The sequence below is a fragment of the Anabrus simplex genome, chromosome X, assembly GCF_040414725.1.
Source record: "Anabrus simplex isolate iqAnaSimp1 chromosome X, ASM4041472v1, whole genome shotgun sequence".
NCBI classification, from domain to species: domain Eukaryota; kingdom Metazoa; phylum Arthropoda; class Insecta; order Orthoptera; family Tettigoniidae; genus Anabrus; species Anabrus simplex.
Window position 1 is genome coordinate 182,654,595 of NC_090279.1, and position 26,249 is coordinate 182,680,843.

The following is a 26,249-nucleotide window of genomic DNA, read 5'->3' on the forward strand; positions in this document are numbered from 1 at the left end:
CGTCAAGGAAAATATTGGATCCATCCTATAATACGAGACAGGTCATCAAATGGACGATTCCTACACCTACACCATAACCTCAAAGACAACAAACAGAAATTGTTTGAGTATTATGGAATGTCCGTGACCTCATTCGAAATGTTTTTCTGTTTGTTGAAAAATGCTATCAGCAAAAGAAACACGTATCCCCCAACACAGCGCCCGTTACTGATAATCACGCATCTCTCTTCGTGTCTCTGTTTTTAAACTCTTTTGTATCGTAAAGGCACGGGTATTTTTTTACCTCCAAAATGATTAATTCACTGTCTAATTGTACACCACTAATCAGGAGAATATAAATTGCAGTGTCATATTGAGACATTCAAGTACTGATTATCTCACAAACCTTGGCTTGCCTGTGATAATATAAAAGAGCTGTACCGCACACACATAGCAAGTTGCTAACAGGCAGACAACATGGAGCGTTGGTCAGGTCGTGTAGCTTTGGTGACAGGAGCTAGTGCTGGTATAGGAGCAACTGTAGCCTACCAGTTACAAGACCACGGAGTTCATGTCGTAGCTGTGGCACGGAGAGCGGACAAGATAGAGGTGAGTGGGGATTTAGAATATCGTAATCGCGAAGTTGTTTCACACTTCAGACTAGTTTAATGCCGCCCTGTATAGCCTACATCTCTTTAATACCATGTAACTATCATCGCATCGCTGGGAAAGTAATCCGACATAGCAGCTAGAAACTATTTCAATCCTTCTCTTAAATTCTTTTCTACCGGGCGAGTTGGCCGTGCGCGTAGAGGCGTGCGGCTGTGAGTTTGCATCCGGGAGATAGTAGGTTCGAATCCACTATCGGCAGCCCTGAAGATGGTTTTCCGTGGTTTCCCATTCTCACACCAGGAAAATGCTGGGGCTGTACCTTAATTAAGGCCACGGCCGCTTCCTTCCAACTCCTAGGCCTTTCCTATTCCATCGTCACCATAAGACCTATCTGTGTCGGTGCGACGTAAAGCCCCTAGCAAAAAAAAATTTCTTTTCTCCTCTGAATATCGAAATATAGTCCGGCTCAATGGCTAAATGGTTAGCGTGCTGGCCTTTGGCCACATGGGTCCCGGGTTCGATTCCCGGCAGGGTCGGGAATTTTAACCGTAACTGGTTAATTCCGCTGGCACTGGTGTATGTGTCGTCTTCATCATCATTTCATCCTCATCACGACGCGTGGGTCGCCTACGGGTGTCAAATAAAAAGACCTGCATCTGGCGAGCCGAACATGTCGTTGGGCACTCCCGGCACTAAAAGCCATACGCCATTTCATTTCATTTCATCGAAATATAATTTAGTCCATCATCAAACTCTATTGGGTTTCTGGGCCTAAATTGGTGATATCTAACCCGGCACAGTCCGGGATTATTGAAGTTGCTCAAATACGTCAGCAACATGTGGGTAGATTTACCATCATGTAAATGAACTCCTGAGGGACAAAACTCTGACAGAGCGGCATTAAAGTAGTCTATGGTCTGAAAACGTACAACATAATAATAATAATAATAATAATAATAATAATAATAATAATAATATGTATGTATGTATGTATGTATGTATGTATATTGGGTACTCAGCCCGAAGACTGGTTGGATCCTCATCAGGTCCACCATTACCTGTCATAGATGGCCTAGGTGACACTGAAGAGGCGTACTAGGGAAATGAGGAGTGAGGTAGTTTCCCGTTGTTTTCCTCACTGAGCCAGAAGTTGTTGTTATTACATATCGGTCTGCCAAGCCCAATGAAATGCGTGCACCAACCGACCCTATGAGCGACATTTTCACACCTTTCATAGCAGGGACTGGCTGCATAAAGAATGGCAAAATTATTAAAGTAATAAAAATTAAATAAACGTATTATAATATTAAATTAATTTATTATTATTATTATTATTATTATTATTATTATTATTATTATTATTATTATTATTATTATAAAACGTATGACCTCAACCACCGCTTGCAAACATTTCAATTTGACGCCATCTGGCTGTCTGGTTGTCAATTTTGACATTCCGACTACTCTAGGCCTACTATATGGCAGACCGAGTAAATCAAACCTCTCTTGGGCGTCTATGGCTAAGTTTTTAATGAATTTTGTCGGGTAAACATCAAACGTGTCACCACGGATTTTTTTAAAAGCCGACATCGTATGACACGGAGTGTCGCAAGGTGATTTTTCCACCCTTCATAAATCGGACTAACTCTACCGGGTTTGAACCCGCTATCTTGGGTTCCTGAGGCCGACAGTTTACCCAGTTATATCATGTAATACAACGTAAATGGATGAAATACACATTCTGCCATCCGGCGGCACTTGTCAAATTACCCTCGTAGAGGAAAATTTTAACAAATCTGCGCTGTTATGCATCAAATATCTGTTGTTATCTCGTGGGCAATGTTTGGATACACTCTACTCTGATAGCCTATATCTAATCACCTTATCTATCACCTCTTCCAGCCAAGGTAATCCACCTACTTGAATCAGAATTACATGCTTTACGAGCCCCCAATGCGAAGAGAAATTGAGGCAAACTATTTATTTTCTTATGTTCAAATCTCATAATAATAATAATAATAATAATAATAATAATAATAATAATAATAATAATAATAATAATAATAATAATAATAATAATAATAATAATAATAATAATAAGGGTCAAAAAGTGGTGTCATGATTAATTGCCTTGCCTTTGCTGATGACGTTGCGCTACTATCTAGAAATACTGACACAGCAATAGAACAGCTGAATGTACTAAAACTACAAGCAGAAAAAGCAGGACTACAGATTTCTTTCGAAAAAACTAAATATATAACAAACATCAAAACAGCCCCTCGGTACCTGAAGACAGAACACGGTAAAATAGAAAGAGTTGATAGCTTTAAGTATTTGGGTGAAATAGTGCAATTGAAAACAAATGAAAGAGAAGCAAACAACACCAGACGGGAGAAAATGGCTGCGGCTTTTCGTAGGACATATCCTATATACAAGAAGAAAACCATCTCCAGACGAGCTAAACTAAGGCACTACAATACAGTGATTAAAACGGAATGTCTGTATGCTAGTGAATGCCTCCAAATGACAGGAAAAGCGGGACTGAGAGAAGCTAAGAAATTTGAAAGAAAGATCCTTCGCAAAATAATGGGTCCAAAGATTGTGGATGGACAGTATAGGCTGCGAGGAAGGGAAGAACTTTACCGAGACAATGAAAGGCTAACTGAGTCCATGAGAAAACGGAGACTTAAATTCTATGGGCATTTATTTAGAATGGATGAGAAGAGACTAACGAAAAGGATTTTCACAATACTAGACAGCAGACCTAAAGTGTCGGACAAATGGTTCAGGGAGGTGAGAAAGGATCTCAGACAGGTGAGACTAAATTCGGAAGACATCTCAAACCGAAAAAAGTTTAGGTCAGTGATCGACAGATTTCAGGGATTCCATGACGAACCAAAACTTAACCGTGGGTAGACGGACGAAAGAAGACAGGCTGCCAGAGAGAGGATGCTGAAGTTCTGGGCTGTGAGGAAGGCTTCCAGAAACATGTAATTGTTATCTAACGTGGTCTCTAATGGCCGTAAACGAATATATAATAATAATAATAATAATAATAATAATAATAATAATAAAATAATAGTAATAATATAATAATAATAATAATAAAATAATAATAATAATAATAATAATAATAACAAATAGTAATAATAATAATAGTAATAATAATAAAATAATAATAATAAAATAATAATAATAATAATAATAATAATAATAATAATAATAATAACCAGTGGACTCGTGCTGCTCCACAGCATTCCTTATAAATAGGTCAGATAATTCGTGATATACCTGTCGTAGACATATTGTTTTGCCTACCCTTTTTATGAACATGTAATGCCAGTAGGCCTACATAATGTTACGTGTCAGCCCCGTGGTAGCCCGCCTTTCGGTACTTCCAGGAAGGGGCTGGTGACTCAGACGACCTGGGATCTCCCAGCTGGCCTGTGGGGCGGGGTCGGCCTTTTCGTGTATTGTTCTCGGCGGCCAGCCTACCCGCGAGTTTCTTTGAGATCCAACTGGAATGTTCTGCCTCCAGTGACATCGTGAAATTTTTGGATCAAATTACGCGAGCTATAAGAAGGGAGACCAGCCGCGGGCAATCAATCAAGTGTTGGACTCGGAGTCAGAGTTGGACTCCGTGTGGGAGTCAGTGTTAGAGTGAGCGACAGTTGGGCTCCGAGGGGGGGAGCCAGTGTGACACTCAGTGAGTTGGGGTTCGGTGGCTGGGCTGAGAGCGACAGAGGTGTTGGCTGTCACTAGTGTCCCATCAAGGTCTGAACCAGGAGCTCTTGTTGTGGTGTCGGAGTGTCCAATGAGTAGCTGCATGGGAGACGGCGTACGCGACAGAAGACTTTGTACTGTGTGTGTGTGTACTTCTGTGGACTGAGGACCGCCGTGAATCAGCGACTGAAGCCGCTATCGTGAGTGTGAGGATAGTTGGACGTGTGTTAATACTCGCTGTTGTGAGTATCGTCCTGCTGTTGGATACTGTTCAGCTGTTGCTGATTGTTGTTCGTGCCGGACTATCATTGGCGTTCGTACCAACGAACAGTCGTCGAGTGTTGTATAGCCAGTGACACTGGGTTCAAATCAAGCTATCTACGCACAGCCGCTGTATGAGTTGATTGACTGGACTCGGGGAAGTGAAAGTGAGGCTTGAGCGTGCGCAGGTAGACGAGCGGGCTAGACCTCCTACTGTGTGTACAGAAAAGAGATTTGTAAATAGACTGTAATTAGTGTGACCACTCATAACTGGTTAAAATTAACTGTGTTTAATTATGTATGTGTGCATTTATTAGGTCATCCTGAAATAAATTAAAGTAATGAAACAGATGGAGTTTTATATTCGTAACAATAATAATTGGTGCATAATGCTTCTCTCCATCCACTGTGCTTCGACCATTCGGGCCAATGTGGACCTTAATATTTTCAAACGATCTTGCCCGAGATGGTACAACATACCGTACAATTGGCTGTGAGTGAATGCTGATTCGGGTAAGTAGACACCCAGTTTTCCAAGAGTTTGTCCCTGCGCTTTAATAATGGTCATACAGAAGGCCAGTAGACTTGATACCTTCCAGTCTGTACGTACGTCGACCGTTTTCTCTTAGCAGCACGTAAGATATTAGGAACGTTCTGCCATCTGTTGAGTATATTTCGAAGCTGGGGAAGGTCAGAGAATCAGAATATCAAGCAGAGAATAGTATTCCTCCATGATCAGAGGAAGTGTATACTCTCTGGCTTGACAGGTAGTAATCAAACATGGCTGCATGCAATGACATGATCACAATCACAATCAATCAAACACAATCAGCCTGTTCTATCAATAACTGATGTGGCCTCTTGAAGTCTGAAACTTAGGTGAGTATTTAGGAGTTGCCTCCACTTCCAGCGATCTTGAGCGATGTTTTGCCACTTAACTCCGGCGATTTTACGGATGTCCTTGTCCCAGCGATCCGGTGGCCTTCCTTGCGGGCTCAGTTTATCTCTTGGGCTCCATTCGAGAACAACCTTGGTCCATCTGTCATCCCTTCTTCGGGCCACATGTCCTGCCCATTGCCACTTCAAGTTTGAAATTCTCGTTATGATGTCAACGACATTTATGACTGCTCTTATGTCATGGGTCCTCTTTCTATCTCTTCTAGTAAACCCAAGCATAGACCTCTCCATTCCTCTATGGGCAGTTCTTAGTTTCCGTTTAGTGAGCTCATTCATTGTCCAGGTCTCACAGGCATAGGTCATGACAGGTAGAATGCATTGGTCATGAACTTGCTTCTTTAGGTTTACTGACATGTTGGATTTGAAGACGGTCGAATATCGTCCAAATGCCTGCCATCCTAATTTGATTCTTCGATGATATTTTTTTACATCGTTATGCCTTACACAGGAGTACGGTTGAATTTGCTTAGCTGATGTGTTGGCCTTCTTTTCCTCCCTAAATCTCTTCATCCTCTCGCTGAGCTTCTTCCTTCGTTCTTCTGTCCAAGTTATAGTAGCTCTGGTGTTGGGTTTGTCTTGAAAGTGGTGATTGTCGATTCTGGTTCTGAATTTACATCTGTCCTGTACAATGTCTTCTGAGATGTTGATTTCCTGGAGATCTGTTTCAGTTTCACGAAGCCAGCTATTCTTGGATTTAGACGAAAGGGACAGGTTGAGAATTCTATTAGTTAGCCTGTTAGTGTTTATTCTGATAATGTGTCCATAAAATTTCAATCGTCTTTTCCGAAAAGTCTGAGAAATTTCTTCAGAACGACAATATATCTCCTGGGATGACTTTTTCTCCATATTCCATCTATACAAACTGGGCCAAATATTTTTCGTAAAATTTTCCTTTCTTGTTTCTCAATGTTTTTGGTTAAAGATCCGCCACCAATGAGCAAGAAAGAGCATAAAGGCAAAGGTGTAGTCCTATTTAAACAGTATACTCCAGCGAATACATGGATTCGTGATCATAAAGGATCGTCTTGCAGTGAATGGCGTGATGCAATAAAAATGAACGCCAATGTCTCTGCTGTGCGTACTGTACCTGGCAGATCCCAGGGCAACAGCCTCTGTCGGCGTTGCCACAGAGAGTTCGAAACTCTTTCACACGTCCTGGGAGCCTGTCCACGTGGTGAATTACTGCGCACCTCACGCCATAATGTAGTCAGATCAATGATAGCTAACGCTCTTAGATAACAAGGTTATAATGTCTATGAAGAAGTACACGGTCTCTCCAACAGAGGAAGCAACCGACGCATTGACATTATTGCTTTTAAGCCATCCTGTTCTGAAGGTTTCATCATTGATCCAACAATTAGATTTGAGACCAACGAAAACCAGCCGGAAGAGGTCGATGCAGAAAAAAGAAAAATTTATGAAGAAACGGCGGACTTCTACAAGCGAAAATATAAGCTCTCATCCATTTCTGTAGTCTGCTTGATGTTAGGTGCTCGAGGAACAATACCTGCATTTTTTGTCAACTTCTGCAATACCTTTGGGCTAAATAGAGATTTTATCTATAACATCGCCATTACCACACTCAAAAAGTCCATCATGATCTTCAAGAATCATGCTTGCGGACCTCAGATAAATGTTTGACATGCCTCACTCGACTGCCCACATTTAACACATTATCTATTGTATCCACATCCATTATTGTTGTGAAGGTACTCTCTGTCTTTGGGCAACCTGCAGCTGTTGCAGGAAGATTGTATAATAATAAATAGCAGAATATTAATGAAAGTATTAGTCGCTTAGCAACCAGCTGAGTACAGAATGTATTGCGGGCTAGGATAAGCCTTCACCTGCAATAATTGGAGTGGTCATTTAGTGATTTAATTTTAGGATTAATCAATGTTGACAGAACTTAGGGACCTATCAATGTCTGATGATTCACCAGCAGGTAAATCCGGAGAGAATGAAACAAAAATGGAGCAAATCGGCCCAGTAGACCGGACGTACGAACTGGACAAAGCGGGTGTTGGTAAACTTGTTAAAATATGGATGAATACGTCTTCATTACAGACTGTTATGCTCCTCAGAGTTCAGTCTGCAAGCCGCTGTGAATTTACTGAACGCGTCTTCTTCCATCCGCCTCACTTGACCCTACCACCGAAGCCGTTTCATTCGTACCGCTTCTCCCATCGAGTTAATTCCTAACTTCCGAGTACCCTCCTGCCATTGTTCCCACCGGTGTGTACCAGCCATCATTCTCGCTACTGTCATGTCTGCTAACCTTTAACTTATGAATACGATATTCCCCCGGCTTTCACTCCTGTACAGCTAAGTTGGTCTGAAAAACAGACAGGTGTAAAGATAGTTTCGTCCGGGAGCTGGTATCTTTCTTACAGAATACTGTTGATTACAACGGCCGGCTCACTCCATCAGCTTTTCTGCACCCTGATTTAGACTCTATTACTACAGTATAATAGGACCTAATAATTATTAATAATAAGAAGAAGAATTTAAAGTTCTCTTGTCGTGTTCTATAAATGGCACGAGTTTTTTTTCATCAGACAACAAACTATAAACATAATCCAATAATTCCGTGTCCACTGATGCTGTAGTTTTAAAGGTAATAAAAGACTTACTGGAGCAATCTTTCTCCTCAGGAAGCCGTGGCCAAGGCAAAACAGGATGCAAAAAGCCGAGGTCGTTATCACGAAACCAGAGCTAAGCCTGGTAAACTGTACGCCAAGAAGTGTGACGTCTCTAAGGAGGAAGACATCCTGGCTCTCTTCAAATGGATAAAGGAAACACTGGGTGGTGTCGATATTCTGATCAACAACGCTGCACTTGGAAAGGACACCGGTCTGACAGGTAATTACAAGTAGAATTGCCATGTTTATGTTCAACGTCATCTGGTTAAACCTACAGCTTCCAAATTCCTGCTTGGCTCCCAGAGCACAAAGTTTCCTTGGCAATTTCAGAAAAAATAGTTTGTTTTTAATTTTTTACTATTTGCTTTACGTCGCGCTGACACAGATAGGCTTTATGGCGACGATGGGATAGGAAAGTGCCAAGAGTGGAAAGGAAGAGGCCTTTTACTGCCCGCACATTGGCCTGGTATGAAAATAGGATACAACGTAAAACCATCCTCAGGGCTGTCGACAATGGGGTTCGAACTCACTATCTTCCAAATATAAGTTAATAGCTACGTGAATCAAACCGGGCAAGCTTCCAGTTTCTATATTTAACGTATATATAATAATAAATATAATGTAATACATGAACTAACACAACGACTTACCGGCAGTTAAGAAAAGGTTTTGCACATGTTGCTTTGAACCCCTCATTCATATTCTAGACCAGGGCCTCTCAGGGTGCATGCACCGGTGCATTGCACTGTGCACGGTGCAAAAGACGACTTCGCTTGGTTGACCAGAGTGCAGACCCCGCTCCTTGATTTGGAGCAATAGCGCTGTCTCTCTCTTTCCCCACGCCTGTCTCGCTCGCTCCCCCTGTCTCCCTCTTCCTCACTTGCTCTGTAGTGCTCCAAATCCGAGCCGAGTTGAGCCGAGCTTAGCCGAGTCGCCCCGAGACGCCGCGCTGGTCCGAGCCGACCCGAATGGGACCAATTCACTGTTCACAGGACCTCTGCCCCTCGGTTTGCACGCGTGAGATTTTGGGCGTTTGAGAGGCCCTGTTCTATGTTATTGGTTCCTTCGACAACTCTGCAACTGTCCCTTAAAAGGTGTGTTAAATTAATTCAAATTAAAATAATGTGTTCTTAATATTATGAATCTCTGAGGACATTTTGCACACTGAGCTGACGCGAGAATTGTTTATGCTTCTCCTCGCTGGTAAATTTACCTATATTTCTCTCTGTTTCAATGTAGCTGCCCCAACAGAAGACTGGAAGATCCAGTTGGATCTAAACATTCTTGGACTAGCCATCTGTACTCGTGAAGCGGTTCAGAATATGAGGGCCAGAGGAGTGGATGATGGGCACATCATTCATATCGGCAGGTAAGATTATCATGATTTGTTGAACATTATAAATATAATAACTGTATCATCAAAAATTCATGGAGAACTATCCAAAACGTTTTAATTAAAACTGGCGTCAGACAATGTGATGGACTGTCCCCAGTTTTCTTCAATTGCGTGTTAGAAAAGGTCATCCGAGAATGAGAAATGGAATTAGCCGGGAAAGGGTTGCTGAACAATGTTCACATTGGAAGCTCAAAAAACGACGTGAGAGTCAACTGCTTGCCTTCGCCGAAGACCTGGCAATCCTGTCAAGAAACATAGAGTCAGCTGTGGAACAAATAAACATGCTGAAAGAGCAGGAAGAGAAAGCTGGCCTCCAAATTTCTTTCGAGAAAACAAAGTACATAACCAATATCCGAAAAGCACCTCAACACGTAACAACAGAGTACGGTAAAATAGAAAAGGTGGACAGTTTCAGATATCTTGGTGAGATAGCGCAGATGAAAACTAGCGAGAAAGAAGCTAACAACAGCAGACGAGAGAAAATGGCCGCAGCTTTTTGTAGGACGCATTTGCTGTACAAGATAAAGGCAATCAAGTTACTCAGGCACTACAACACAGTGATCAAACCCGAGTGTCTGTACGGAAGTCAGTGCCTCAGAATGACAGAAAAGGCTCGACTGAGGGAAGTATGAGCGCAAGATCCTTCGCAAAATAATGGACCCTAAGTTAACAGATGGACAGTATAGACTCCAAGGAAGAGAAGAGCTATAGGGAGATAATGAATGGCTGATGGGGTCAATAAGAAAACGACGACTGGAGTTCTACGGACATTGTTCAGGATGGAGGCAATCCGATTAACGAACTCGATTTTTAATGTGTTGGACAACAGAACTAACGTCTTGGATAAATGGTTCAAGGAAGTAAGGGAGGACCTCTAGAACATGTGACTGAATGAGGAGGACATCTCTAACCGATCAAAATATAGATCAGTGATCAATAACTTTAAGGACTTCCATGATGAGCAAAAACAGAACAGAGGCTGGACAGAAGAGAGAAGACATGTGGCCAGAGAAAAAATGCAACGTTTTTGGGCTGAAAAGAAAGGTTTCCAGAAATGCTTTATAGTTACCTGGCGTGGTCTCTAATGTCCCTAAAGGAAAATAATAATAATTGTATTGTATAGGACTAAAGGAATTTCTAAAAAGTATACGTAAGTATTCCGAGCTCCAGTACTTTTGTCGATGACGCCAAGATGGAAGGTGGACCCGATGAGGATAACTTATATGAGGGCACGGAGATTTCAGCGAGCAAGATCGGGCTGTTAGAAACTAAACAATGAGGGAGAAATATTACTCTGCGACTGACGTACCGAGGTGCGCGTATCAGCTGCGTTACGCTGTTGCCAAGCTTCCTCACTCGAAGTCGGTCGAACTCGCACATTTTCATTTTCTGCATTACCAGCGGCTTCAGTCTTCATTTACAAGATTCAAGAGAGCTTGAGATGTCATCCATTGGACGTCATCAGGGCGATCTGGTTCTTGTTCTCAGCAACTGGGAAGAGACTTGGGTTCCTGAACCCATACAATTCTCGTAGATTCCGTAGCCAAGATGTTCTCCTTCTCCTACTTCTCCTTCCTTCAATTTTACCTTGAAAGATAAGCTGAAGGAGTCTAAATTTATAATTTCGAATGATATGGCGAAATTACTCAAGTTTCTTCTTTTTGATGTTATGCACGACCTCTAGCTCTTTGTTCAGGCGTTGGAGTACTTCAGTGTTACGTATTCTGTCAACCCATGATATTCTGAGCAGACGTCGAATTTTTTGGTGGTGTTTTCTGTTAGGGTCCAAGTCTCGGCACCATAAAATAAGACAGAAACTACATAACACCGAAGTAAACGGAAAAGGATATTGATCTTAAAGTCCCTCTTACAGAGAAGTTTACTCATTCTCTTGAATGCAGTCCTTGTCTGTTCAGTCCCGGACCTAATTGCAACAATATTGTGATCAAGTACGCTGCCGAGATATGCGAAGCGTTGGACTTGCTCCAGCGATGTGCCAGCTACTGTCAAGTTAACAGGTTGAATAACATGTTTGCTTATGACCATTACTTTGGTATATTTCTGTGTTTAAACGTAGACCTGCTGCAGCACTGTGTTCGACCACACAGTTTAATAATATCTGCAGATCTTCAGCACTTGTTGCAAGTAGAGCAGTACCATCTGAATTTCGCAGATTATTTATTGTGATTCCATTAACAACGATGTCCTTCTGTTTTCCTTCTAGTGCTTCAGGAAATATCCTTTCAGAGTAAATATTGAATAGGAGAGGAGATATAACACAGTGAGGTGTCATCACCCAGTGAAAATAACAACACTATCAATTGCTCCTTCTAACAACCCTTCATTTTTTTAAGCGTCGTATATTAAACTTGACTCCGACGCACTTCTTTCTGCCAGTTTTTAGTACAAAATTCCTTCACTCCTTCACTAATTACACCCCGGTAAATGTAAATGTCTTGTTGTGAATTTTGTGCGCATATCTGTTCTATTTGGTAGGAGTGGCATTGGCAAGAGGCAAACGAATCACTCAATGTTCGTGTTTCCTAGCAATTTCATCAATGAGTTCCTTCAGTTCTGCTTTCCACAGTCCTCTTCCTCTTTCCCATATTTTCTTTGTATAATTACTTACTTTTTTGTTGTATATGCTCATTGTCGCAGCCGTTCTATCAAGAATACAGAGGTCCACCATTGGTCTTTGCCCTTTCAAAGTTCAGTAATTCCTAACAGCACACACAGTACCAATTCACGAACTTGGCTCACACATACAATTATTTCCCTAAGTAAGCTCTTTTCACTCAAAAATGCACTCGATGACGACTCACTCTCTTATATTTCTGAGTAAATATGCGGTCACTTTTGCAAATTTCAATAGCACAGCGAAAAATTCACAACCAGCTCAACTAACCCACGTGTCAACCTTCAACTCTAGCGATCAGCTGATTGCTTCCCGCGTTCGTTACTGTACGGCCTGGACATTACGAAGGCAGTGGTTGAGTGTTACACTGTATAGTGGAGTGGTATTCAAACTCCAAAATCTATGGTTTTTACCTTCGTACCCCCGAAGTACGAGTATATGACTTTTGCCGGATGCCAAATAATATTAAGCTATAATGATGATGATGATGATGATGATGATGATACCTGCGTGTAGTACATTACCTGTGAGTTTTACCACAATGTGAGGAACACCGTGAGTGTACGTTGCTTGTGATTAGTACCGCTACATTAGAAATAGCACGGTTCTACTTTACTAGCGATAAGTAGGCCTACCATTATGAGGGGCCATGGACATGGAGTTTGAACTCCTTTAGACGACAAGCATCATCGATTCAGGATTGCGCTTTGGAAGCAGAGCTTGGTCAGTATATACCATTGTTTTAATTTCGTTATCATTGTTCGTCGTCGTCTTTTTGAATTCTAGTCAGTGGATTGATTTTGGAATTGTTTTTAACTTTCAATATTGTGAGTTGGATCCGCTGATTATTTTAAAATCATATTCATCCATTCATTCTTCATCATCAAGTTTTGAATTCTAGTCAGTGGATGAAATTTTGGAATTTTAATGTGTTATTACATTTCGTACCATTAGGGGCTGATGACCTAGATTTTAGGTCCCTTTAAACAACAAATATCATCATCATCATCATCGTTATCATTTTCCTTATAACAGCATAACTTTTGGTGGTGATTTTTGAGGATCCAAGCAGCCTTCAGGCTGAACAATAATCAGAAAAAAGGAGCATTAATCCGAAATTTGACCTATTTTATGTACTTTTCCCTATCTCGAAATAAAAACCAGTTCTGGTTCCGGCTTCACATCCATTTACCTTCAGCGTGACAGCTGGACTGTATCCAGGTCACTTGTCTCGACTGTGGCTTATTAACACAAAACATGTCTGTTGGGGAAATAGGGGTATGAGGAGGAGGATAACTCTTGTTCAGCGGAGAGAGGGATGTGCTACGTGGCTGTAGTCCATTTGTTTTGACATATGTTATAAAATTAATGCACGTGGTTAAAAATTATTTGATAGAATCTGAGGATGTTCTTGCAGAACGAAACTGTCATTCTAATAATAATTTACAGTGATGTTATAGTATTCTAAGAATCTGTTAACAGTGTTATTTTGTATAAGGAATATTAGTATTAATATCACTGTAAGGTCGCTATTGTTAATAAGCCATAACGTAATTAACTGTTAAATTGCATGTAATGAGACAGGGTCCAATAGATAGAATGTTTCTTCCTCAGCTGCTGGCGATGCGTAGCTGTAGGTTGATAACATTCATTCACTCATTCATCATTCATTCACCCATTTATTATTCATTCAGTCATTCATTTAATTCAGTAATAAGGACTCTCTCCGCAGTTACTGGGAGTGAAGAGTCTCCTTGCTTATGCATGTATGAATGCCATTCATCCTCTCTGAAGGGATTAATCTCTCCGTAGCTGCTGGTGGCCTGTACCTACTGGCTGAGTGCGTTTAATCCATTTATTCATGTACCCATTCATAAATCTATCCATACATTTATCCGCAAGACAGTCAGAGAATCATTCATTCATTCATTCATTCATTCATTCATTCATTCATTCATTCAATAAAATCGTAGGTGTGGCCCTTACGTGTGGAATGGCAATCCGCCCGTGTAAGGAATCACAAATTTAGGCAGGGAATCATTAATTAATTTATTCATTCATTCATTCATTCATTCATTCATTCATTCATTCATTCATTCATGTAAGGACATAACCGAGGAAGGACGGGATAGGACGGGCCTAGCCCAATCGAATGGGGATAGATTGTCTACAAATGCACCAGGGAAAGAAGAAAGGGAGGAGCCACATGGGGAGCGGGATTTCCGCTTACATGTGCCCTGCTGAAATTAGGGAATGGTGAGAAATTAGTGTTTGGCAGCTATTGGAGCAGGTGGGACTCTTCCGTTTAGACCTCAAGAGAAAAGGCCGGGCGTGTTATCCCTGGGAAGAGGGCTCCTTTTCTCACCAGGGGTGGATAACACGACCGGGCAGTAGTTATAGGCGCGGCCCTTGCATGTGGGGTGGTTTTCCGCCCGTGTAAGGTGCCGCAAATTTAGGTACATTTTAGAGTTATTCATACATTCATGCATAAACCCACCCATGCATTTATTCAGCGACTCGAATGCTCTCTCCTCAGTTGGTGGTTATCCGTGACTGAATATAGAGGAGAACTCTGTACAGACTTATGACAATTAAATTTAGTATTCTAAGCCTTATATTTCGTTTTTCAACGGACTGAAAAATTTAAAAGTTATAATATGAGAATTCGCAACGTGTTTATGCATAAATCCCTCCTAGGAGATATGATCATGGTAATCGTGTTCTATTACAGCGTTGTTGGACACCAGGTGAGAAGACACGATAACACAATGTACAGCGCTACCAAGCACGCTGTGCTGGCTCTCACAGAAGGACTGAGGAAGGACTTCGTGGAACACAAGAGTAACATGAAAGTCTCGGTGAGTATCTTCAGTATTATTGAAAAGTGAGCACAAAACACGAGTGTACAAAAGACTCCGCGTCAAACTTTATAAACCACGTCCCGTGTTATGGCCTTTGGTAATAAAACACAGGGCCTTTATTGTGCAAGGCAGGCGTAATGCTAGTCGTACGTTGACCTCACCAAGTGTAACCTCAGGCCGGCAGCCGGATGTATTCTGCCCGAAGGCAGGTCCGGACCTCCGCAAAGGTGTGCCTAGCCATAGTTTACGTACGGTAGGGTGGCCAGTTCATTTCCGCTCCTCCATTCCCTTACCCCACACCAACAGCGCGTGGCAACCCATCCAAATCTTGACCACGCCCAATGTTGCTTAACTTCATTCAACATCTGATAGAGAGATAAAATTAAATATAAAGGCATGTGGAATATTTTAGAATGATTACTTCATTTTTAATTATCATATGGCTTTTAGTTGCTGGGTGTGCGAGGATATGTTCAGCTCGTCTGATACAGGTCTTTTTATTTGAAATCCATGGGCAGCCTGCGCGTCTGCGTATGAGATGATTATGATGAAGATAAGGTAGATAGAGGGTGAAACCCGGTGTGGGCACACAGCCTACTCTTGTCGATGTAATATGTTCCAGTTATACTTTAACACGTGTACAAACTTTCATCTACCAAGGAGCTTAGTGACAGCTGTTTTCCTGTGTCACACCTGAGGATTAGGTCCCGTTTTAAGACCGAATACCCTTCCCGAGGTCAACCCGAAGCGGAGGGATATATTCAATGTTGAATATTTCGGTAATGGTTGGTAATGTGGTGTTAACCAGATGTGACCAAAACTCCAACCGATGCGAGAATCGAACCCTGGAACATCTCAATTGAATGCCAAGACACTGACCAGTCAGCCATGGAGTCAAATGTTTAGCAGTATTATATATGGCATTTTAAATACCACGTGGAAGCCAGTTCTCATCAAAAAGATGTGACTCTTGTATGTTAGCTTTTTTTTTAACTTTACGTCACACTAATACGGATAAGTCTTATGGCGACGACATGATTGGAAAGGGCTAGGAGTGAGAAGAAGCGTCCGAGGCCTTAATTAAGGTACAATCTCACCAATTGCCTAGTGTGAAATTGGGAAACCACGAAAAATTATTACCGGGCGAGTTGGCCGTGCGGTTAGGGTCGCGCGGCTTTGAGCTTGCATTCGGGAGATAGTGGGTTCGAAACTCACTGTCGGCAATCCTGAAGATGCTTTTCCGTGGTTTCCCATTTTCACACCAGGCAAATGCTGGGGCTGAACCTTAATGAAGGCCACGGCCGCTTCCTTCCAACTCCTAGGCCTTTCCTAGTCGCCGTAAGACCTATCTGTGTCGGTGCGACGTAAAGAAAAAAGCAATACATATATTCAGGCTTGCCGGCGATGGGGTTCGAACCCACTATCTCCTGAATGCAAGGTCACAGTTAAGCGACCGTAACTGCATGGTCAACTCTCTCGATGTTAGCTTCTTATTATTCTTTTTCTGGTGTTTTTTTTTTTCCCACAGAAGGTTGGCGACCTCCATGAAATTTCTTTGTGATTACTGTACGCATGTGTCGAACCACTGACATTAGCTGCACATCTAAAACTTGCTTCTCGCACGTCTCGGCATCCCTTCGAAACTGACTCCGCGAAATAGAATTCTAGTTTTCAAACTACCCTCTCCTCTTTCATCCATTTCTCAGACGCACGTTGATTGCTAACACTGTAGTCTAATGGATCTTGTATTCCCGTTGTATGAGAGAGTAATTTGTATGTTTCATATTTCAGTGTGTGAGCCCTGGAGTTGTGAGCACCGAATTCTTGAAAAACCTTCCCACGTATGTTGAGGAAGTTCGCAAGTTGCCTTGTCTTTACTCAGAAGATGTTGGTGAAGCTGTACTTTATGCTCTTGGAACACCTCCTCATGTGCAGGTAATTGTAAATGCTTAACATTCGAATAATTAGTCTTTTGATGTTAAAATTCTCACACTATATGAGAATGTTCTGCAAAGGAAATCACTTTTCTTTTCCTAAATTATACATGAAGATTGTTTCATGCTGTTTGTTTATATCAGCGCATTCGAGATTTCAGGAGTCGGTGGTTTGATACATGTATCACTGTTAATGGAGGGGATTTTGAACATTTTTTCCCATGTGGTTTGCTGGTAGGTTCTGTTCCTGTGTTTTCTACCGTGATTAATGCATTATGTAGAGTTGTGGAAAATGAGCTCTGAGGTGGAAACAAAACCTTTCCAGACCCATGTCCATATTGCATTTTTTCTTCTTTTACGTGTCAGGAATGTCCTGGAAGTTTTGTTGTACCTCGATGTTAAACTCTGTATAATATGGGTGAAGTTTACTAGACGAACATTACACAAATTTACTGTACATGAACACTTGCTGTGTGTATATCTATGGTAAGAATTCAGCCCGAAGGCTGGTATAAAACAGTTGGCAGAAGGATACCCGCAATGAGGAGAAAGGTGCTGAGTTAGGAATGAACTCGATGGGTTAAGGTGTAAGTTTGCATAGACATCGGTGATGGTGTCTTGTAAGGCTAATGCAGGAGGATAGGTTACCTAAGACAATAACAGACTGGACCAGGGAGGGTAACAAAAGCTGATAAAATGACCGAGGCAACGATGGTCAGACTCAGAGGTACGGGTGGGGACGGCCCCAGGGGCTCTGAACTTTGGAGCGTGGGTTGGCGACCACGGGGCCCTCAGCTGAGTCCTGGCATTGCTTCCACTCATGCCAGGCTCCTCACTTTCATCCATCCTATCCGACCTCTCTTGGTCAACTCTTGTTCTTTTCCGACCCCGACGCTATTAGGTTTGCGAGGGATAGGGAAGTCTTTCACGCCCTTCGTGGCCCTTGTCTTCCTTTGCCCGATACCTTCATTTGTCGAAGTGTCGGACCCCTTCCATTTTTCCTCTCTGATTAGTGTTATATAGAGGATGGTTGCCAAGTTGTACTTCCTCTTAAAACAATAATCACCACCACCACCACTCAGGGGTAGGGAACTAGCTATTTGCAAATAGAGAATTGAAAAGATCTAACAGCCTATAATTAAGATGTACTCATTAATTTATTATATGTTAAGTATATACAATTCTTCAGTATATTCTCTTATAATTTCAGATTCACGAGATTATCATCAAACCAGTTGGAGAACCCTTTTGAAATTCCTTGAACGAGTAATTCCATGAAACATAACGTGCCATTCTATAGCCCTACAGAACTCATGGACACAGCATATTACACACGTTTCTAGTTTATATTTTTGGGAAACTTTTGTCAAAATAATCCATAAAACTTACTTTTGTGTAAGATAAGGAATGTGTAATAATTCATCCTTCAAGGTGAAGATACATGATAAAACCATTATTTCCCCAATTTCATCAAGTTTAAATTTGCAGAAATTTATGGAATTACTTCCAGAATTTTATATTGAAGAAGTATAATAAATTTACTTTTTTAATATTGAATTACTAATTTCTTATCTTATTTCCTCTGACAACTTTCTCCCTTCCCCCATCAGTAATGCTTTTCCTGCTGAAGATTCAGTCATACGCCAACAAACATGCCGACAAAAATTCTGACGAAGCTGGGAAACAAAAATGAGCTCGTCGGGCGCTGAGATGTAAAAGAACTCGGATTGATTAAGAGAGAGCAAATTTTTATCAACGGAGCATCATTTTAAAATCCACAAATCGGACAATAGTTTGAGGTGAATCGCCTAGTCTACAACAAAGAACCGAAACATCTGAGGGTTACATTGTACAGAACACTGTACTTCAAGACTGCAGCTAACCTCAGATCGAGAATCAACACCCTGCAAAAGCTATGTGGAGCAGCATGCAGTTCTACAGCAGCTGCCTTGCGTTCTTCAGCCGTTGGTCCTTTGCTGAAAACTTCAGAGAAACGACAGGAGATAGACTTACGTTACCTGTACATTTGTAGATTATTGTATCATACTTCGTAGTTCATAATTTTTAAATTTGTATTTAACATCTAATACACTGAAATGTTAAGTAATTGCATTCAGTACATGTTCAAGATGTGTACCATCACGTGCCGCACATTGTTAAAAATAATGACGTTATCTTCACACCTTATTCGAGAATTTTTTTTTTGAAAACTGGGAGTCCCGAGGGTCCTCTTCAACAATTTGACGGAGACCCTGCCATGCGAATATACAACTACACCCTGCGGAAGGCAGGTCAGCACATGTTTCATGGTTTGCAACAGATTCTATAGAGTGTTGAACGCGTCCTACGTGGCAGATCTAGTTCTTATGTCTTTTTACTGACACAGAGAAAACTGTAGAGGTGTAACGATGTACTTTTCTCATGCGCTGATGAATGTTGAAGATTTATTCTACCAAGGTGTTAGCTGTTTTGAGTGGATGATCTTGGAAGCAAAGCATCTTGATTCCAGTGCCAGTAAAAATATACCCACTGTCTGATTTAGCTGAGCGTCTCCGAGCGTGCTCGAATATAAACCGGAATTTAAAATTAGCGGCTCCGGTAGCGAACGGAAATGGGTGCGGCCTTGAGAGGATGTTGCTGGAAATATCTCGAGTAGGGGTCTTAATGCGTCACACACCACAGAGCGACCGCTCGCATCAGCATGCCATGAGCAAGAGGTACACACGTCCATTGCGCAGCGCATCATCAAGTTTCTGGAGAAAGAAGGCATCAAATCTTCGGAAATTTTGAGAAGATTCCATGCAGAGTTTGGGGACGCAACTTTTTCAAAAACCCAGGCGTATGAATGGCACAAACAATTTTTGGCAGAACGGGAAGAAGTGTAAAACGACCCCTTCCAAAGACAACCGTGGACAAGCATCACTGCAGACAACAATCAATCAATCAATCAATCAATCAATCAATCAATCAATCAATCAATCAATCAATCAATCAATAATACTGTTCTGCATTTAGGGCAGTCGCCCAGGTGGCGGATTCCCTATCTGTTGTTTCCCTAGCCTTTTCTTAAAAAATTGCAAAGAAATGAACATCTGCCTTCGTTAAGTTATTCCAATCCCTAACTCCCCTTCCTATAAACGAATATTTGCCCCAGTTTGTCCTCTTGAATTCCAACGTTATCTTCATATTGTGATCTTTCCTACTTTCAAAGACACCACTCTAACTTATTCGTCTACTAATGTCATTCCACGCCATTTCTCCACTGACAGCTCGGAACATACCACTTAGTCCAGCAGCTTGTCTCCTTTCTCCCAATTCTTCCCAGCCCATACTACGCAACATTTTGTAACGCTAGTCTTTTGTCGGAAATCACCCAGAACAAAAATCGAGCTGCTTTTATTAGGATTTCTTCCACTTCTTGAATCAAATAATCCTGGCGATGTTCCCATACAATGGAACTATACTCTGGTTGGGGTCTTATCAGAGACAACCCCTAAACACCCTCATAACCATCTGCAGAGATCTGTACCCTTTATTTAGAATCCCATTTATGTGATTACCCCAATGAAGATCTTACCTTATATTAACACCTAGGCACTTACAGTGCTCCCCGTAAGGAACTTTCACCCCCATCAACGCAGTTATTAAATCTGAGAGGACTTTTCTTATTTGTGAAACTCACAACCTGACTTTTATCCAGTTCATCATCATTCCATTGACTGCTGTTCATGCCACAACATTATCGAGGTCATTTTGCAGTTGCTCACAATCTTGTAACTTATTTATTACTCTGTACAGAATAACATCATCAGAAAAAACCCTTATCTCTGATTCCACTACTTTACTTGTATCATTTATATATATATATATATAAGAAAACATAAAGGTCCAATAATACTGATTTGAGGAATTTCCCTCCTAATTATTACAGGGTCAGATAAAGCTTCGCCTACTCTAATTCTTTGAGATCTATTTTCTGGAAATATAGCAACCCATTCAGTCACTCTTTCGTCTAGTCCAATTGCATTCATTTTTGCCGGTAGTCTCCCATGATCCACCCTAGCAAATGCCTTAGAGAAGTCAATCGCGATACAGTCCATTTGACCTCCAGAATCCAAAATATCTGCTATATCTTGCTGGAATCCTACAAGTTGAACTTCAGTGGAATAACCTTTCCTAAACCCAATCTGCCTTCTATCAAACCAGTTATTAATTTCTCAATTATCTTATATAATCAGAAGAAATGCTTTCCCAAAGCTTACATGCAATGCATGTCAAACTGACTGGCCTGTAATTTTCAGCTTTATGTCTATTACCTTTTCCTTTATATACAGGGGCTACTATAGCAACTCTCCGTTCATTTGGTAGAGCTCTTTCGTGCAAACAATAATCAAATAAGTACTTCAGATATGGTACTATATCCCAACCCATTGTCTTTAGCATATCCACCGAAAACTTATCAATTCCAGCTGCTTTTCTAATTTTCAACTTTTGTATCTTATTGTAAATGCCATTGTTATCATATGTAAATTGTAATAATTCTTTAACATAGTGACCTCCTCTATCTTGACATTATCCTTGTAACCAACAATCTTTACTTACTGCTGACTAAATACTTCTGCCTTTAGAATACCCTCGCATACACATTCCCCTTTTTCATTAATGATTCCTGGAATGTCCTTCCTGGAACCTGTTTCTGCCTTAAAGTACCTATACATACTCTTCCATTTTTCTCTAAAATTTGTATGACTGCCAATTATGCTTTCCATCATTTTATCCTTAGCTGACTTCTTTACTAAATTCAATTTCCTGGTAAGTTCCTTCGATTTCTCTTTACTTCCACAGCCCCTTCTAACTCTATTTCTTGCCAATCTGCATCTCCTTCTTACTCTTTTTATTTCTCTGTTATAATTAAGTGGGTCTTTACCATTCCTTAGCAACTTTAAAAGTACAAACCTGTTTTCACATTCCTCAAAACCATCCCAGTGTCTCTTTACATTATCATTTACCGTTTTCCACCGATCATAGTTACTTTTTTAAAACTGCCTCATGCCTGTTCTATCAGCCATATGGTACTGCCTAATGGTCCTACTTTTAATACCTTCCTTTCTACCACATTTATTTTTAACTACGACAAAAACAGCTTCGTGATCACTAATACCATCTATTACTTCGGTTTCTCTATAGAGATCATCTGGTTTTACTAGCACCACGTCCAGAATATTCTTCCCTCTAGTTGGTTCCATCACTTTCTGAATCAGCTGTCCTTCGCATTGTTGAGACAGTGACTTTATTATATGTTTATTTGTGCAATTTTTCTTATTGTATTTATTGTAGTATTTGAATTATTAGTGGTTTTCGTGTCTTCCCATCGGCTGCTTTGTTGGACGCCCTTAGGGAGACTGTTGGACTTGTCTTGGCAACAGTGATCGATTATAGATTTGAACTTGAGCTACTACTATATGTTTCGCTTATGGCTCTGTTAGCAATGATCGCCACGCGCTATTGTGTTTCTGAACTTCTGAAGTAAATTATGTAAATATGGATACGTAATAAATTAGCATTAATTGTCTTCCAATATGATTTATATCGCGAGTTACCAGAGAGATGTTGTTTTACGGTTAAACAAACATTTTTTGGTCCTGGATCTTGTGAATGGTCTACGGCCGTATGTTACGAGGACTATTGGGAACTTTCGTGCACGGGTCTTCCAGTTCGTATGTTACGCTACTTTGCGTACGGTGGCCAGTGCCATGTTGTGTGCTGTTCGCCGGTCGTTTTAAGCCCAACTGTATGTTGTGACTTGCGGATCTCCGAATAGACTCGGGGTTGATCACGGACACTGTACTTCTCTGCTGACGAAGCTCAGAGTATCAGACTATCGTGCGGGCTCCCGTTGAAATCCAACTCGACGTCCACTGGAGAGCTGAGAAACCTACTGCACGTGGCGGCGCACCCTAGTTCGACTCCAAGCCGAAGCACTTCTACAGGCAGACGTAAGTACCTGGACAGACAACAATCAATCCTTTCTTATCTAATATTATGTTCATGTTATCATCGCCCATTTATTGACCCCACTGTCCCTAATTATCGTTCTTATGCATTCCTCTTCTACGGTCCTTATCTGTCAGCATGGATGAGACTAGCAGGAAGTAATTATTTACTACTCGTGCAGTAGCGAAAGCCAACCTCACGTGTCTCGCGAAATTCGTACAAGATTTTCAAACGGATTCAAATAATCAGGCCATCCTAGTTCGTTTGAAGGAACTGCCTATTGTTCGTGACGAATTTGAAACTGCTCAATCACGGCTAGAAATATTTGAGGATTTCCAACAGCATGACGAAGACAGAGATCACTTTGAAACCATGTATTTCGACACAGAAGCAAAAATGTATAGTGTAATCGCATTAACTACCGAGGCTGCTGGCCCCAGTAGTTCTCGTTATAATGACAGTCATTCATGTTTAGTTGAAACTAAGAATATAATTAAGCTCTCCACCATAAAATGTCCAAACTTCAATGGTGATGTAACTGGATTTAGACACTATTATGATACGTTTATGAGTCTTATAGTTAACAATGGATCGCTGGACAACATTCAAAGTTTTCATTACTTACAGAGTTCTCTAACTGGTAAAGCGCACGTACTAATAGCAAACCTCCCAGTCACTGGCTCTAATTCCAACGTGGCTTTCGATACGATTTGCATTCACTAAATTAATCCGAGGTTAATTGTATCCGCACATCTTAAGAATCTATTGAACTTCCCTACGATAAATAAGCCATCAGCGAATGAGCTCCGCACTCTACTCAATCAAGCTTTGAGTAATTTGAACGCTCTCAAGGCTTTAGAGCTAAATGTACAGTACCTTTACAGGATCTCATTGTTTCGCAGCAAATTCTTGAAAAAACAGAAGCGTCAATTTGTAGAGAGTACGAAAATATTTTGAGTCCCAAGACATTACCTACCCTTAGATATACTTGCGACTTGAACCAGACCCCACATCACATAACTCACTGGTAACAAAAAAAAAATATCGGCAGAATATACTACGTGAGCACAAAACCATGGACCGTGACTGGAAAAGGCCGAAAGACTAAGACCCCGAGCTCGAAATCGGGTTCTTAAAATAGTACTAATAAGAGTCCAAATGCTACGCGAATGAAATGCAAATGTGCAAACAACAAGGTTTATTCAATCAAAGAAAATCAAATTAAAAGGACTAAATTAAATTGAAACAAGAATATAAATTGTGTCAAACACATACGTAACTCAATTGTCGATCTTTGGGTAGTACCATGACCATTCTCCAGTGAACATTCCAACATGTTTTAAAATTGTATTTCTTTAACTTACTCAATGCAATCGCGGTGAGGGTCAGAACATTATTAAAATCATCAAGGACAATTGGTTATATCGCGCATTCCTATCTACGAAATGTCACTGTAAAATTTGTCACAAATGGAACATAATAATTGCTTTTACTTAAATGAAGTGAAAAATCTGCGGTAAATTAAGAAATGCCGTCGTTATTAGAGAAATATGAATACATACTTAAGGCCTGCAGACAGAACTCCTTTATGTCGTATTCCGCTGCTGGTGCCGTCTTTTGTTAATTTCTTGAGGTCCAGGGCTAGCACCGAGGAATGGGAGTGATATGTCTGTGGACTCTCATTATCTTTGTCCATATGACTAGAGCGGCCAGTTCAAACAGCAAAACGGAGGTCAAAAGCACTCACGATGTTATTTCGTTCTTCAATGTGGCAAATGACCATGTTATAGTGATGTGGCTGGAACTCTACGGAAAAACAACTAAGGACGCATTCAACAACTATGTGCTGCACATTATAGAGAGATATCGCAGGTACCACAAAAATGAATTTTGTTGAAAGAAAAATAGCATGATCCCTGGACCAATAAATATTTTTTATTTTTGTTCGAACGAAAATAGCATGATCCCTGGACCAATAAATCACTAGTCCACAGAATTCTTCTTATGTACATTGGCCATAGCTTTTTGTTGCCTATTGGATATCGCGATACAATTCAGGAAATAATGTCCCATTGACAACTGAAGCTTTGATACGAAAGCAAGAAAGCCTTTGACAAAATTGATCACGATATTTTATTGAAAAAGCTCTCTGAATTTGGAATGACTTCGCCAATGCTATCACTGATTTCATCTTACCTTAGAGACAGGCAACAGTATGTAGCATATCGCAGTTGTAATTCAGACATTTTTTCTGTCTATTCTGGTGTTCCACAGGGTTCAAACCTGGGTCCGTTGCTGTTTAACGTTTATGTCAACGATCTCACATCTAAGGTTAAGTTTTCAAACTGCCTTTTATATGCGGATGATGTAAAACTTTACAAAGAAATAAAATGTGATGGAGACATCGACAAACTTCAAAGCGATTTAAATCAATTATACGAATGGTGTATAGAAAATAATTTACATTTCAATATAAAGAAATGTTGCTTCATGAAAATTACACACGGAAAATTCCCTAAAGAACACGTGTACTCCATCAACAACGAATTACTGACGCAGGTTAATTCAATTAATGATCTAGGAGTACGCATCACAAACAATTTGTCGTTTAACTCACACATTTATGACACAATTAATGATGCCTACAAAAAACTGGGCTTCTTAATCCGACACACCAGAGAGCTGAATAATATCCAAGCCCTCACACTTTTGTTCAACACACTTGTGAGGTCCAAACTTCAGTACGCGTCGGTAATTTGGTCTCCCATTTACAAATCTTATCAAAACCATGTGGAGAAAGTTCAAAAACGTTTCTTACGTTATCTTTACTTTAAAAAATATAACAGGTTTGTTCCTAGCGGCATAATTCACTATAAAGATCTCCTGAAAGAATTTAACTTCACTTCATTATTAAACAGACGTATAATAAATGATCAAAAATACCTCCATAGAGTTATCAATAATGTGGTAGATAACAGTTACTTTCTACAACAATTCTCGTTCAATACCCGGAAAGGAAGTTTAAGACACAGACATCTCTTATTTCTTCCGATTTCTAAAACAGTATTTTATAGAAGCTCACCACTGTTCAGAATGTGCACTACTTATAACGTCACAGTTCAAAAATTTCCTGATCTTGATCTAGACTTTGCTGTTAGATACAATTATTATGTAAAATTATTGAAGAAGGCACACAGCTGAAGTAATGGTCACACTATGCTGGGCACTTTGAGTTCAGTTCACTATTTCTGAAGG

General features: G+C 40.7%; 2 protein-coding genes across 2 annotated transcripts in view; both read left to right on the top strand.

The window, feature by feature from the left end:
• Positions 1 to 26,249, top strand: part of LOC136886232 (farnesol dehydrogenase) — a 191,709-nt gene that overhangs the window by 87,461 nt on the left and 77,999 nt on the right. The window lies entirely within an intron of this gene.
• LOC136885924 (farnesol dehydrogenase) lies at positions 425 to 18,557 on the top strand. The gene is made up of 6 exons (XM_067158620.2): positions 425 to 588; positions 8,187 to 8,394; positions 9,414 to 9,543; positions 14,937 to 15,063; positions 16,858 to 17,001; positions 18,211 to 18,557. Exons 1-6 carry the CDS (start codon positions 457 to 459, stop codon positions 18,250 to 18,252), a joined length of 783 nt encoding a protein of 260 aa, XP_067014721.2. The 5' UTR covers positions 425 to 456; the 3' UTR covers positions 18,253 to 18,557.

Bases quoted from the DNA above. Each gene is read 5' to 3' on its own strand.
- LOC136885924 (XM_067158620.2), top strand. From the start codon at position 457: ATGGAGCGTTGGTCAGGTCGTGTAGCTTTGGTGACAGGAGCTAGTGCT. The intron at 15,064-16,857 runs GTGAGTATCTTC...TTCATATTTCAG, and splicing joins AGAGTAACATGAAAGTCTCG to TGTGTGAGCCCTGGAGTTGT. The intron at 17,002-18,210 runs GTAATTGTAAAT...TTATAATTTCAG, and splicing joins GAACACCTCCTCATGTGCAG to ATTCACGAGATTATCATCAA.